Source organism: Macrotis lagotis, chromosome 5, assembly GCF_037893015.1.
Source record: "Macrotis lagotis isolate mMagLag1 chromosome 5, bilby.v1.9.chrom.fasta, whole genome shotgun sequence".
Lineage (NCBI taxonomy): Eukaryota > Metazoa > Chordata > Mammalia > Peramelemorphia > Peramelidae > Macrotis > Macrotis lagotis.
Genome location: NC_133662.1, coordinates 98,535,795 through 98,552,135, shown reverse-complemented (window position 1 = coordinate 98,552,135; position 16,341 = coordinate 98,535,795). Strand labels below are relative to the sequence as shown.

Sequence of the window (16,341 nt, the reverse complement as noted above, 5' to 3'; positions counted from 1 at the left end):
AAGATCTTCATAGCAACAGAATATGCACAGTCAATGGTGTGTTAAATGCTGGTATTTTTAAGTGCCATGTTGCTACTTAGCAGTGTTATTCTTATGTCATCTCTTTGATGTGTTTAAAAAGAACAGAAAATTAGTGCTTTACATATAATGGTTATAAGTATTTCATAGAATTTCATAATTGAAAAAAAACCTTAGACAACATAATTCAAACCATATCTCAGGCCCTTCCCCAACTTCCTTGACCAAGCCTTCTTCCAACTCCTGTTTGAATACCTCCAGTGAGGAAAAAATCCACCGAAGCAGTTGGTTCCATTTTCTGAGGAAGTTTTTCTCTACTCAGGTTCCCTCATTTCTACTGGTTATGAGCCCCACAGAAAATGGCTCATCTCTATTCCCCAGGGAAGAGCTTTTCTCATATTTGAAGATGGCTATCAAGGGCCTCCTAAACCATAATGACTGCAGTTTATTACCTGGTTTCTGGATGTTTGGGGTTTTTTCCCCCCAATTAATTTTTAAAATGCAAGGCAATTATATGGCGCAGTGGATAAAGCACCGGTCCTGGAGTCAGGAGTACCTGGGTTCAAATCCGGTCTCAGACACTTAATAATTACCTAGCTGTGTAGCCTTGGGCAAGCCACTTAACCCCATTTGCCTTGCAAAAACCTAAAAAAAAAAAAAACACAAGGCAATTATAGAACCATGTTTCAAAACTGTCGATTGTTACAAACTAAGAAGCATTCCATAATGTTGTTTACCCTATCTTTTTCCAAGATCAGGCATGTTCAAGGTGGTATGGCCCTAGACTACCTTATCTTTTTCATATTGAGAAAAAATAAAGTTAAGTCTTAAAAAAGGGATAGTGGCTCTAATTTGCAGCTTGGGTCTTGTAGTATAATTTGGGTGCACAATAAAAAATAAAGAGACCAGCAGCAAATTTAAAATGTTCTTGTGTTTAGACACAAGGATAAGATTAAAATATATTTTTATGAAGCATATATTTTCCATTCCTAGGCAATGTTGGATGTTTCAGCAAACCAAGGCTGGCTGGTAACTGCCCTGAATATTACGAGTCTGATTCAGATGATAATCCAGGGCCGATGGATAAACGACTCTTCTCTTCTTACGTTACCAAACATAGAGCAGCACCATCTTCATCTTTTCAGGTACAGAATTCTTTTGTTTGTGTAGGCCTAATGCCTTATTCAACCACTGATTTTCTTCATAGCACTTAAATTTAATACTTGAGTACCTCAATTTCACATTATATCTTGGACTATGCCTTCATTTTATTTAAAAAGATCCCTTTTGGTTCTTGTAATAAGGCTCTACCATAGATTGTATGATTCTGTCTCTACTTCTTACCTAATCTCTTCCTCTGGGCTTCTCTTGATTTCATATAAGTCTCAACAAAAGTTCCACTTTGTCTAAGAAACCCTTTGTCCTTCCGTGATCTTAGTACTTTCCCTAAGAGATTATCTCCAATTTACACCGTAGGCATCTTTTTATACAAATTTGTTTATTTATCATCTCTTCCTTTAAACTATTTTTTCACTTTCTTTGTATCTTCTTCATTTAACACAGTGCATGGCATAATATAGTAGACATTTAAAAGATGTTTATTTAACCTGATCTGATTTTAATCTCTCCACACCTTCATATTTCCCTATGTAAAACTGGATAAAAAGTTCTTCTTAAAAGATTACTCTTGAGAACTATTAAAAAGTCTTCATTTAAACTCATGTTGTTAAATGCTTTGACATCCAAAGTATTATCAGTTAAGATTTGTTAACCACAAACAATATCACAAGTTCATGAGATATTGCGACAAGTTTAGGGGAACCCCTTAACATTCCTTAATGTTGACTTACAGGAACTGAGAACAAGTCCATGACCCTAAAAACCTGTTAAACTGAGTAAGATTTAGTACATAATAGCAGAGTGATTTTAGTCACTTTTGAAAAAGAGTTTATATTAGTATTAATAGAAGTTGACACTGAGATCACAGGTATATGAATGACAAATATAAGAGGAGATCATAATAGTGGTAGTTCTTAGAGTGATAGAAAATAGGTGGCAGAGTGTATAGAACACTAGTCTGGAGTCCAGAAGCCTGAGTTCAAATCTTGCCTCAGTCACTTATTAGCATTGTGACCCTGGATAAGTCACTTAACTTCCCTCAGTTTCCTCTGATGATATGTCTCAAAAGTTGTTTTGAGGATAAAATGAGATAGTATTTGTAAAATTCTGTATAAATACTATTACTATATCTCAAAGCAAATGGGAGACTATGGCAAAGTGGTGAAAAAATCAGCTTCAGAATCAAGAAAACCTATTTTCATGTCTCAGAATTTTATCATATTCTGGCTAAATGTTCATGGGCAAGTCACTTAACCTCTGTGTCTTAGGCAATTCTCCTAGCCAACCTTTATTGATAGAGGGAGTTTCCTCCATAACAAGGATCATAGACTCAGTTCCCCTCTCTAATTAATTACAGTTCTTTCTTTGTCCCCCTCAAAAAAATTTGTATAATGAAACAATACTAATATTATACCATTCCTTCTGCTGCTTATTATGTAAACAAATGATAGTATTTATTTGTCTTAAATAAGTGAGATATATACATATATATATGCATATATATATGTGTGTATGTATGTATATATGTATGTCCTAAACTCTTGGTATTACAACTGTTACTGAGATTTCCATGGTACATTTTTATTTTTGTCTTTTCTAAAGATGTTAGTTAAATAATCATATCAAAAATATTCATTTGTGACCATAAAAAATGCCTGTCCCAGAAAATGCTAATTCTTCTAAATAGCTTAAAAGAGTTAAAAAGCAAATCCAAAATTATACCCAGAAAACAACTAACTTCCCAACAACCCCATTCATTGCCAATAAGTATTTAGTAATCACCTATTGTAGTTGTAGCATCATCAGCAGTTTTTTTTACAAATTCAAGGGTTAAGTACCTTTGAAATAGTTTGCTCTAGTACTTCAAAGATCATAATTTCAATGACACATGTTCTCCCTTCTATATGCCTTAGTAAATAATCTCCATAAATTATTGTGCCTGAAAGTATTCATCACCTGGCAGTGAGCCTTCTTCTAATAAATCTCAGAACTTTTAAGTATAATTTTCTGTGAAAAAGAATGGTCTTAAAACATACTTCCATTAACTCTATGTACATAGTTGTTAGCATGATTTCCTCCCCCTCCTCACACTTAAACATCTTGTCTTTATATCTCCTCTGCTTAGCACAGTACTTTGCCTGCATAGTAAAGTGCTAAAAATTTGTGGGTTATTGTTGAACAGAAAAAGTTCTTTGTCATATAATCTTCATTTACGTTGATCTAGAATTTTTATGTTGTAATCATTGTGGTTAAATTCACAGGAAATGGAACCAAGGAAAAAGAAAGAGTCTACCTGGAGGTTATCAAGGTCCCATTGAATGCCTTCCTGAATTAATTGCTGCTTGTGAAGGAAAAGAGAAAATATTCAATTCCATTGTAGACAGAGAACTTCAAACTACACATGTGGCACAGGTAACAGTCTCTTCTTGTGAGAGTGTACTGCTAGGTGAAGAGTAGAAAGAAGCAACTGTAAGAATGGTTTTGCACTCCTTCCAAAATAACTGTGTATCAAAGAGAGTGTCTTTAGCCAGGATAGTATTGCCAAGGAAAGTTGTAGAGTCAACACCTTAAATTAGTCTTTCCAGAATAGTTTAGAATTTTACATGGAAGCAGGAGGATAGACTGACATGAGAACTTTTCAGAACCCTTCCCAGACCCTTGTTTTATTCTTTTTCTTTTTTTCTTCCAGACAGAGTTTTCTTGCCCTTCTCACAGTATATTGCTCTTATTTTTCTCTATTCCTAATAACCACTAATTTATCCTGTATTTATTGTGTAATTTGTGTTACTTTGGCTTCCTAGTCACCTGGGAAATATGAACCAGCTTTTAGTATAATCAGCACATTTCCTTTTCAGTATTCCTTCTATTATGATGAAGGTAGGGGTAGGGTTTTGTGGGGGGGGGGGTTCCCTTTTAGTAATGGTGTCAGACTTTGTGTTATCAGTATCAGTGCTCCTAGAATTTTAAAGTGGTTTTTTAAATGAAATTCAGTATTTGCTCACAGTATGATTGAAAGACATCTCTTCATGTTTATTTTTGGGAGGATGAAAACTTTATATTGTCAAGAAAAACTTTGCATAATAAAGGATTTTATTTCTTGACAGATTGCAAATATAGATATGAAAGTAGGAAAACCTTAGAACCAAGTATGTTGGTGTCATTTAAAAGAAGTTATTTTTGTGCTTGGGTCATGAAAAGTAAAACAGGTTGTTAAATCTATGAGAGACTGTTCAGTTTCTGTTGAACCCAAAACTGGCACCCAAAAAACCCCCTTAATATCCATAATAAATGTCTGTATTCTAACTAAATTACCATCAAAATTTTGAATAAAGACAATTTATTTAAATCAAAACAAGACTTCTTTTAACAACAACAGATTTCTAACATAACATCCATTGATTTCAGTCCAAGTTTTAGATGTGATGAAAAATTAGAACATTGTTATAATTAGTTCAGGGAGAACTCAGAAGTAAACTTACTTAATTTATTTGCATAAATTGCCATTCTGTTATCTTTAAAACCAAATGCAAATTGGCTCTGTCTGATATGATGATGGTTATTTGGCTCAAAAGTGCTTCAATTTGCAGAGCAATCTGGTGTCGTCTCTGCTGTGAGGCAATCCCAGGTAACATACAAATCCTGAATTATTCCAGAAATTAGTATGTTTAAAGCATCAATTTAAGTGCTAATTGCAGTAGTAATGAGAAAAAGCAGTATGACTGTGAGATTTGCATCTACTGCCCCATCAGTATGCCTGGAACGACTGCTGACTGGCAGAGGATTTGGTTGCTAATTAAATAATTGTATGCACGGCAGTGTTCTCGCCTGATTCAATAGATGAAGATTAATCCTCAGATAAATATGTTTGGCTGGTATTGAAATGTCTTAGCAGTTTCTTCAAAAATAGCTCATGTTTTATATACATGAAGATATATATGTGTGTGTGTATGTAAGAAATATACACACATACACAAATAGACATTGTATGCTTTTAATATCCAAAAATATGCGTTGTATAGAGGTTTAAAGCTTATACAGACAAAAATCTAATTTTATTCAGCCTTTGTGAAATAATATCCCACCAGACTAGAAATGGCAATTGTCATCTTGACAACCACTTTGATGACCTAAGTAGGAAAGGGGGGTAAAAAGGTGAAATCTCACTTTCTGTAGAAAATGCCTTTGCTTTGCCTCACAACATTAAATATTTCATACAGGAATGTGTGTATTTGTATATCCTCGTGTTCCCTTTCCCTCTTTGGACACTCATAGAAGAACTCTCACCAACTGGTTTGGGTCTTTACTCAGTGACTGGTGTGCTGCATATGCTTTCCTGTCATCACAACCCAGAAGCACAATATGGGTGACTGCTTCAGGGTCTTGATCGTTTCACTTTCAGATATGGTACAAGTCATGATTTCAGATGGCCAACACTATAACCATAAGACTGGAAATTAAAATGTAAAATTATTCTGAAAAATAGTACTTGAATTTACATTTTTTTTGATTCCTTAGGGTTAGTTTGGTTCATGAAGCTACTTCATTTCACTTGTATGTACTTAGAAGCACTAAAAAAATAAATCTCAGAAAATGAAGTCAGAGCCTACAAGGAAATTTATAAAAACATGTAAAAAATCTTTTTCCACATATCCTTGATGTTAAGTTTTAGGTTATTAACTGTTAAAGTTGTGATTAGATAAAAATTTTTATTGGGACCATTTTATTGGCACCATCACAGTAAATATTGTGAAACCAGGACAGCAATTAATTATAAAATTGCTTTGGGACCTTTTTGCAATGTCCTTTCACATGGGAATTGTAACCTCATTTCCCATTGCTCTCTTTCAATTAAAAAAGCAGGGATGAAACCATCAAAGTTCATTATTATCCTTTGCTTTTGACATGTACCATCACTGTTGGTTTTCTCAGAATGATAGTGCCAAAATGCATGATTCTTTCTAGAACCAACACTAAACCAAGTGACAATATGAAATGCTTTCCTTTCAGAAAACAAAAACCAAGTCCAGAAAAATTTACTTTCATTGCCAGTAAATCTTGAAAAAAATTACAGATCATCAACATTCAGTGATTGCCACTAAACTAAAAAATAACACTTTATACTTCTGATTTATATTAGAAGGATTTTTCAGGTTGGAGGATAGATTTTTTAATTCTTACCCCACCAAGATACGCCATCTGCTTTAGAAGTTAAGAGGAGTGTCAGGAAACAGTTCTCAATATTATTGGCCAGCTATTCTGGCCAACATTTTAAAACCCAGCATATTTTGTCATTTGGTAAAGGGCTATTCCAGTTCTTAAACTGTTTGAATAGGGAATGTTATCAATAAGAAGAGCACATATTCAGATAATGACCCAAAGTATATATATCCTCTTCATTATGTTAATTAATAAAGCTTTCAAAAAAACAGGGCACAATATTTTCTAGTTAATCATTCAGTTTTAATTGACAGAGCTTTGATATTTGTTCTTTTTTTTTTAGGCTTGGAATTTCTTGTCTCATTTGCCAGTGATAGATGTTGACTTGAGTATTAAAGGCTCATGGGATTCAGCTGAGGGACAGGACGAACTGTGTATCCCAACTTTGGCAACAGATGGACGAGATGACAAAAAATGGATCAAGTTACATGCTGATCAAGAGTATGTGCTTCAGGTCAACTTGCAGAGAGTCCACATGGGGTACCAGAAGGTATAGTATTCAGTTTCCATTCTTAAATACTCTGCCCTAGATACCAGCACACTCCACCATGCATATCTCCTAGATGACTAATGCTGTCCTGTAATTCATGAATTCTGTTTTGTCAGACAGTCTTAAGCAGACAGAGTCTAGTCTTTTGACATTAGTCATTACTCCTCACATGCATTTGTCCACTACCAAAGGATCCAACATGTATAGAATATGGTACCTCAGAAATTACTTGAAAATCCTAAATACCTTGTTCTTCTTTGCTTCTGACACCTGAATTAATTTGATCCCCTAAGAATATTAAAACACATACATATGAATTTATTTGATAGTATAATATATGAAGGATAAAACCATTTTCTCTTATTTTGATTGCTAACTATATTTACAGGGTTCCCTGCTTCTAGCAGAAGTTCTCACTAATAACAAAAGTTCATTAGATTTTTACCTTTCTTTTTTTCCCACTATGGTCACCTACCAAAAAAGTATTTTTTTGTTTCAGTACTGAGACATCATTTCCAGTTGCTATTTCTTCAAACCACTTTTCTGGGATCTTGTCTTCATACTTACAGATAAAAAAACAAATGTGTGTTTTATCTTGAAAATGTTTATTGAAGCCTAAACAAAATCATTCAAAGATAATAAAGTGAGAAAAAAGTTGTGGCTACCTACAGGCTATCTTTACTATTGTCAAAAAAAAAAATGTCACCATAAAATTAGACCATTGAGAGATGGGTTAGTTTTATCCTACTGGTTGAAAGTTGGTCACCTGATAATATGGTACCCTGAAGAGCTTCTGTGATATGGGAAAGACCTGATGCTAAAAGGTCAGGGTACTGTCCTGATTCTACAGTGGTAGGCCACTGGACTCAGAAGGGATAGGGAGAATGGTGTCTTTCTACAATGCCCCCTCACTTTAATCAATCTTATATGCAAATCATGACTTCACTTCTTCAATACCAAAGGACACCAGCAACAACAACAGCTGCCACTATTCCTCTTCCTACTAACTTTTACTAAACTATTATTACTACTTTTTTAATATAATTCTTTAAGAAGCAGCATGAAAGGAAAAGGGAATGGGGCAGGGCCAAAAATGGCAGAGTGAAGGTAGGGACTCCCAAGAGTTCTCCCCCAAAACACTCCAAACACCTTTAAATAATGACTAACTAAATTCTTCAGTGGCAGAACCCATAAAATGATTAAATTAAACAATTTTCCACCCCAAGACAACTTGGAAGAGCCCTGGGAAGAGTCTATTTTAATAGGATTAGAAAGGGCCCACAGTGAAGATCAAAATGCGCTGGAGCAAACCGGCTCCAACCATCCAGGGACACTGTGTTCATGGCAGTGATGGTGGTTTCCAGACCTCTCAGCCCAGGTACTGACAAGGACAATTAGAAAGCTCAGCATGAAAACTCTGTCACACTAGAATGAGAGAAGATCCCAGGTCCAGCACAGGCCTCAGTGCAGACCTGGCTCCAGAGGACCAGGAGCTTGGCTGCTGCTTCCAGAGAGCCATGAACAGTAAGGAAGTCAGAGGTGACTGCAGAGGTCTCTCTCTGAGGCCCCAGTCTCAGGGAAAGGAGTAGAAGCACAACAGAGCTTATTGCTTGCAGCAGAGTAGGGACACTCCTCACAGTTCTGTGGCAGAGGGGAGGGCTTATGGTCATCCACAGACTAGAGGAGAGGTCAGGAGAGCAGTCAGAGCCTCTCATGAGACCTTGAAGGAATTGAGAATTTGCAGGTTTGGGGTGGGGAGGAGGTGTCCCTGAAAACTGCTACAAAAATCCTCAAAAGCTTTGGACAGAATGCCCTCTACCCTGGGAGCAGAGCCCCACCTTAACAAAGAGTTAAAGTCAAGTTGTAGGCTGGGGAAATGAGCAAACAACAAAAAGAAAATCTGACCTTAGACAATTACTATGGTTCTTTGGAGAATCAAAACACACACTCAGAACATACAAAGTCAGTCAAGTTTCAGATTCCAAAACCTCCAAGAAAAAATATGAATTGATTTTCAGGCTATGGAAGAGCCAAAAGAGATTTTGGCTCAATTTCTGTAGAAAATGCTTTTTCCAAAAAAGATTTTGAAAGTTAAGTAAGGGAATGGAGGAAAAATTGGGAAGAGAAATGAGAGCAATACAGGAAAATCATGAAAACTTGTCAGCAGCTTGTTGAAGGAGATACCAAAAAAACACTGAAGAAAATAACATCTTAAAAAAGTTTGGGTCAAATGGAAAAAGCAGTCCAAAAGGTCAGCAAAGAGAAGAATTCCTTAGAAAGCAAAATTGACCAGATGGAAAAGGAGATAAGAAACCTCTCTGAAGAAAATGATTCCTTCAAATGTAGAATGGAGCTAAGGGAGCTGATGACTTTGTGAGAAATCAAGAAACAATAAAAGAAAGCCAAAAGAATGAAAAATTAGAAGAAAATGTAAAATATCTCATTGGAAAAACAACTGAAGTGGAAAACAGATATGGAGAGATAATTTAAAAATTATTGGACTACTGAAAAATCATAACCAAAATAAGAACCTAGACTTCATTTTTTCAAGAAATAATCCAGGAAAACTGTCCTGATATCCTAGAAACAAAGGGTAAAATAGAAATTGAAAGAATCTATCAATCCCCTCATGAAAGAGATCCCAAAATGAAAACTGCCAGGAATATTACAGCCAAATTTCAGAACTCCCAAGTCAGTCAGGGAGAAAATATTACAAGCAACCAGAAAGAAATAATTCAAATATTGTGGAGCTACAGTCAGGATAACACAAGATTTAGCAGCATCTATATTAAGGGCTTGTAGAATGTGGAATATGATATTCCAGGAGGCAAAAGAGCTTGGATTACAGCCAAGAATCAATTACCCAGCAAAAGTGAAATACTTTTTCAGGGAAAAAAAGATAGAAATTCAGTGAAATTCAAACTTTCCTAATGAAATGACCAGAGCTCAACAGAAAGTTTGATCTTGAAGTAGAGAACTGAGGTGAAGCATAGAAGAGAAAGGGAAAGGAGAGGTAGAATGGAGTAAGTTATTTCACATAAAAGAGGCAAGAAAAAGTTTTTGCAATGAAGAAGGGAAGATGCGGGGGAGGAGTAAGTCTTATTCTCATCAGAAGTGACTCAGAGAGAACAACATGCACACTCAATTGGGTATAGAAATCTCTTAACCTAGAGGAAAATAGGAGAGGAAAGGGATGAGAGAAAGGGGATGAGGGAGGGGAGGTGGGTTGTAGGTGATAGAAGACAGGGAAGATGATGGGAGAGGCTAGTCAGATATAACACAATTTCAAGGAAGGACAAGGAGAAAAGAGAAAGAGAATAGAATAAATAAGGGTGAGGGATAGGTATGGAAGGAAATGCAGCTAACCATAGCAACTGGAAAAAAATATTGAAGCAGTTTCTCTGATGGACTTAAGAAAGCTATCTATCCAAAGACAAAGTTGATGGCATCTTAATACAGACTGAAGCACACTCCCACCACACACACACACACACACACACACACACACACACACACACACGCTTTAATTTTCTTGATCGTTTCTCTTTCTTGGGGGGGGGGCATGACTGCTGTAGTATTGTTACATGGCTTTACATTTTTAACTTAAACTAAGTTACTTGCTTTCTCAATAGGGGAAGTGGAGTGAGTGGGAGGAAGGGAAAGAATTTGGAACTTAAGGTTTTGGAAGTAAATTTTGAATTTTGCTTTTTGCATGTCACAGGAGGGAGTATTAAGAATAAAATAAATAAAAAAAAACATGAAATGGAGTAACATAATGGGAGTTCCACATAGCATAAGAAGCAAAAATTAAATTTCAAGGAGGAGCAATCTAAGTTAAAAATGTTCTCGTTTATAATTTTAGAAAATATCTTTATAGCTCTTAATTTTGTTAGAATTAAAGTTTAAAAAGTCCCTTGAGGGACTGATTTCTCTAAAGCTAAGGAATTACAGTGTAAACTATATGATAGACTTTCTCATCCCACTTCTGTGATCTGATTAGCCTTAAAGGAATAATAATTTTTTTAAAAAGTAGCATGACAGTATAGAAAAAAAAATGCTAGACTTATAGACAGAAAACCTATTTTCAAATTCTCCCTCAGAGACTTTTAGCTGTTTGCTCAAGAATAAGTCATTTAACCTCTCAGTCTACTTTCCTCATCTGTAAAATAGGAATAATACTATTGTTACTTTTTATTGTCACAGATTGTTGTGAAGGTTGCATCTTACAAACTTTAAAGCACTACTTAAATGAGTTATTTGTTATTTTATTTTAAAAATACGAAGTGAGGGGGAAGCGAGGTCGTGCAGTGGGGTCGACTAGGTGGCACAGTGCATAGAGCACCAGCCCTGGAGTCAGGAGTACCTGAGTTCAAATCCAGCCTCAGACACTTAATAATTACCTAGCTGTATGGCCTTGGACAAGCCACTTAACCCCATCTGCCCTGCAAAAACCTTTAACAAAAAAGTGAGGGTAAACTTTTTAAGCACAACCAAGAAGACAACTGGAATCTTATTAACTCATGCTTTTTTTTTTCCTTTCTCCTAGGGAAAACAAGACAGCAAAGCTATTGCTCCTCGATTTCCCAAATCCAAGGATGAAGGGTGGTTTTTGATATTAGGAGAGATAGATAAAAAAGAACTTGTTGCTCTAAAAAGAGTGGGATATATCAGAAATCGAAATTCTATTTCTGTTGCTTTTTATACTCCTGAAGTATCTGGAAGGTAAGGTGAACTTCATAACTAATATTCTCAAAGATGTGGAATTAGATTTTTTATTTTGACCTCATCAAAAATTTCTGCAATAACAGTTCCCAAAGTGTGGTCCAGGGCCCCTGATTATCCCCTAAGACTCTTTGAGGGAGTTGTTGAAGTCAAATCTCATGATAATGCTAAGAATCAATAGATATAATTTATATAAGGAAAAGCTCTTTGGGAAGTAATCAATATTTTTCAAGAGTATAAAGGGATCCTGAATTTAAAAAGTTAAGATTTTCTGATTGATATACAGTATTGTTCTATTTTTATGTCTTAGGTATATCTACACACTTTATCTCATGAGTGACAGCTATCTTGGCATGGACCAGCAGTATGACATTTATCTGAATATCATCCCAGGAAGCATTTCAGCACAGGTCAACACCAAGGTCTCTGATGCCTTGACTGACCTGGCTGTGAAGTAACCTGACCTGAACAATACATTTGAAAGAACTGGTTGAGAAATCTGGCCATTCAGTCTTCTGGACAACATTGAAATTACTTGATGTTTGCCTTAGTGGAATCAACTTATAACCTCAAGACACCTCGGAAATTGAAAAGTGGCTGCTGTTATTGACTCTAGTAACCCAGAGTTAGCCACAGTGGCCTTATAAAAAGTTGCCTTTTGTCATTTTGTCTTCATTAGTTTCTTGGAAGTGTGAAATGAGCAAGCAAGCATGTAGAAGAATATTTTAATTTGTGTACATTCAAAATGATATCCTTTATTTAGAAATTATTCATCAATCTTTCACCATTGTACATGGTGCTGTTTACACAACTTTTTTTTTCTATTGAAAATTACACTGAGGAATAAAAATTCAACACTATTAGGGAATGTTTCAACAGTTTACAACCCTATAGTGTAAAAAGTATAGGATAAATCTATGAGATAATATAATCTAATTTGTTAGTATAATTTATACTAAGTATGAATCCCACACAGCAGTCATTTAAGAATTTCATATTGTTAGGAGTGTTAATAAAATCTGACATGAGAGTACACTAAGGAGTCTAAATGATGATTACCAAGTGAACAGGATATGTTCATTTTGGAAAATGTAAACACTATAACTGATGGAAATAAAATGTTTAGAATACTCCCCTGTGACAAATATACTCATTTATTTCTCCTCCCCAACATATGACCTATTTTTTGTGTCATCTTCTTTTATTCTCTTCTCCAGTGTCAGACACCTATTCTCATAATGAGGAAGCATTAGAATTTATCTGATAATACTAACTAATACTATGTTCTATAATCTTGGCTCTAAATCTGTCTTTTAGTTCCTAATAGTCAGTTTTCACCTCGGAGTCATCATATTTTCATGTCCAAATATATTTTATCCCCAAGAAAAACTTCTTTAAATAAAATTTAGTAGAAGAAATTAAATATTTATTAATATTGTAAATTTTATTTGAATAAAATTGTATTATATGGAAGAAAAGAACAGATTTTCCAAATGATCTGAGGCATTCTTTGTCTTCAGATTAAAATTAATTTAAAAGTTTTTTCAGAACTAGACATTTCATGCATATTCAGTCCTTTTCCTTGTCAAAAAAAAAAACAGAATTTGACTCTCCAAAGTTTTCTAAAATTATTGTGAACACACAAAGTAAAGCTGATATATTCTACATGTTCTGTTGTCAAGTTTCTTCATATTTTTTTTTTTTATTTTCTTCTTTGCAGAGGTATTTTCCTGTCTGGCATTAGCATTTTTATCATTGTTTTATAGGCAGTTGTTGGAATTGGGGAGGAGAGGGTATTCAGTTCCCAAAATGAAGATTACATAGCCAGACTTGAACAAGTATTTAATAATTATCTACTATGCAGCAGGGTCCCTGCTATGAATTGGAATTACAAAGACCAAAGCAAACCAATCCCTCCCTCAAGAAGCTTATATTCTAGGAACAGTAAAATTTAAAAAAAAAAAAATCCAAAATCCATACAAGAATTTCATTATAGAAGTTATGTTGACTTTCCATATCATTAATATCTTAGAAATTAAAAAAAATAAACATGTAACCTTAGAATTAAAACACTGACATTGTGGATCTCACCCTATGGGGAGAAAAAATAAGAGACATGCTTGGGATCAAACTTGATATGATTCAAAGTAAGATTCCCAAAATTTAGCTAAATTAATGAGGTTGAGAGAGATGAAAAAGATTTTTATCTTAATAACTGGGAAAAAGAAATGAAATTACCTTTTTTTTTTTCAATTTATCCACCCTAAAGACAGTGTCTGCATGGCAGCTAAGATTCAGTAGAATGTAAGCTTCTTGAGGACGGGCTTTTTTTGGTCTTTGTATCCCCAGTGCCTAACTGACTGTTACACCTTAGGTGCTTAATAAATAACTAAATCTAAATTAAGATCAATTCAAACTAAGCACCACAACCAGTCACCAGCAAAAGAAGGTACATATAGACTTAGAAGTGTAGTTTATTGCAATGAGTAACTCAAACTAGTCTTCTGTAACTCTATTCTCATTCATTAATCAACAAAAGTTTTCGTGTTGAGTGCCGATTGTAACAGCCCATGTGTCAACATAATTAGAATAGTGCTACTATTTTCAGCACTGTAAATCATTAGCTCCTCATCACTTAGTAGCCAACATTCCCACCAGTATCCGAAAGCCTCTTTTTTTCCCCCATCATATAATATCTTGAGAAGAATCCTAATTACCTAGAGAAGTTAATTTTTTTCTTCAGAAAACCCCAGAGTGATTTTACTTTCATGAAAAATGAGTAATGCTGATAGTTATTTCAGTGGACCCATGTTTTAAACAGGCTGTGGTGAAGTTCTCATCCAAATCCCTTGGCTGCCTTCATCCCTCCATCTTGGTGAATAGAGGACCCCATTTAGACTTAGACCTTGTAACTCTCATTTCATGGTGCACTGTTTCTTCTTCATCTGGAGTCCCTCAAATCGGACCGAAGGAGTGTGGTACAGATGTTCAGGCAGGCTTCATTCATTTAACAAATATTTGTTGCACATAGTGATAGAGTGAATTTCTGGAATTAATGAACGTGTTTGTCAGTGGAGCCAAATGTGAGTAATTTAAGCAGCAGGATAAATGCAAGGACTCAAATAAACTGTAACCTTCAGTGTTCTTTAAAACTTTGGCATAGAAAAGATTTCTTCATCCTCACTCCCAGGGGGAATAAGTGGGGGTGCGCGCGCACACACACACACACACACACACACACACACACACATAATAAGGAGCTTTTTCTGTATTTAGTTCTCAGAGGAAAAAAGTATAAGTTATAAATTTGTTAATGTTCTTCTTGACAGATTTATTTTTACATTATCTTGTTAGTTCAGTCCAATAAACATAAAATAAATGTCTTTCTGGGGCCCCCAAAATTGTGCAGTGTTAGAATTAGTTAGATACTGTTCCTATCTTCCAAGAGCAACTTACAATCAAAGAGAAGTGATGACTTATAAACATTGATAAAAATACTAGATTGTGACATACGCAATGGTAAAATCCAAAGTGCTCCTAAGAAATTCTAGGAATTAGAAATCACTTATTTTCTGAAACTATATAATATTTTTTTTAAAAAAGTACAGAGTAAAGGAAGTTTGTTTCCTCCCAACATGTCTGTACTTTTAAAAAAGTTACATTTGTATGTACTCTACTTACTTTTCCACCTAAAAGTTGTTCCTCATCACTAGACTGTAAGCTCCTTGTGAGTAGGAACTTTCTTATTTTTGTCTTTCTATTCCCTTACTTAATAAATGCCTATTTCTTTGAGTTGTTGCATAACTCAAATTGTAATGAAATAAACTAGCTGATCAGTATCACAATTTGTGGATAGAATTCTCAAACCCTAGGATAAAGCAGCATCTTGACCCAAGTACTCAATAAGATTTGCATAGATCACAATTTCTCTTTACCGAAGATTCATAATTTAATTGTACTTTCCTACAAAAGTTATGGGCCAGAGGCAGCTAGGTGGCACAGTAGAGTACCAACCCTAGAGCCAGGAGGACCTGAGTTCAAATCCAGCCTCAGACACTTGATGCATACTAGCTGTGTGACCTTAGGCAAATCACTTGACCCCATTGTTTTACTAGTTTAAAAAAAAGGGCCACTAATATATGCCCTTTATATTCTTTTTACAGTCCTTTATCTCAAGGCATGTCAGTGCAATGTGGGGTAGTGAATGGAGCTGGTTTTGGAATCAATTCTACATGAGACACTTGTTAGTTGTGTAATCATGGGCAAGTCATTTGATCTCTCAGAGCCTCAGTTTCCTCAGCTGTAAAATGAGAATAGTAATTGCAGGGACCATCTGCTTCTTAAGGTCATGTAAGGAAAGCACTTTGCACTCATTAAATTCTGAGACAGAAAACAAGATTAATGGTTCCATTAATATATATTCTGGTCTATCAAGGACTTCAAAGTTATTGAACTTTTCATTCTTAGCAATCAAAATTCTTAGCAATGTTGGAAGCCAGTTTCTCATGAATCATGGAGAGCAGGGATGCTTCTATCAACCTTAACACCTGCAATTTCACCTTAAAGTTCCATATCTATAGTCACTGGTATACTCTGCCATTTTTTTAAGGATCAAATGGTTTGTGAATTTAAAAATCAAAAGCCTTATATATCTGTCTAGCATTTTACCTTGCATTGATCCTCATGCCAATACTTTTCATACTGAGTCTAATGCAATATTATTTGAAAAGCTTGATATTATAAAAGACCTTTTGATTTGTAACTGGAACAGATTA

At 35.0% G+C, this 16,341-nt stretch overlaps 1 protein-coding gene across 4 annotated transcripts in view; it reads left to right on the top strand.

The window, feature by feature from the left end:
• Positions 1 to 15,875, top strand: part of ASCC3 (activating signal cointegrator 1 complex subunit 3) — a 379,520-nt gene extending 363,645 nt beyond the window's left edge. For 3 of the 4 annotated variants that reach the window (XM_074187239.1, XM_074187240.1, XM_074187241.1), the window contains exons 38-42: positions 1,012 to 1,163; positions 3,399 to 3,549; positions 6,638 to 6,844; positions 11,391 to 11,566; positions 11,877 to 15,871. In XM_074187239.1, the coding sequence (XP_074043340.1) occupies positions 1,012 to 1,163; positions 3,399 to 3,549; positions 6,638 to 6,844; positions 11,391 to 11,566; positions 11,877 to 12,024 (834 nt within the window). In that variant the 3' untranslated portion in view covers positions 12,025 to 15,871. Of the gene's footprint in view, positions 1 to 1,011; positions 1,164 to 3,398; positions 3,550 to 6,637; positions 6,845 to 11,390; positions 11,567 to 11,876 lie in introns of all 4 variants that reach the window. The other variant, XM_074187242.1, reaches the window with a different exon arrangement.
• Positions 15,876 to 16,341: the final 466 nt, after the last annotated feature.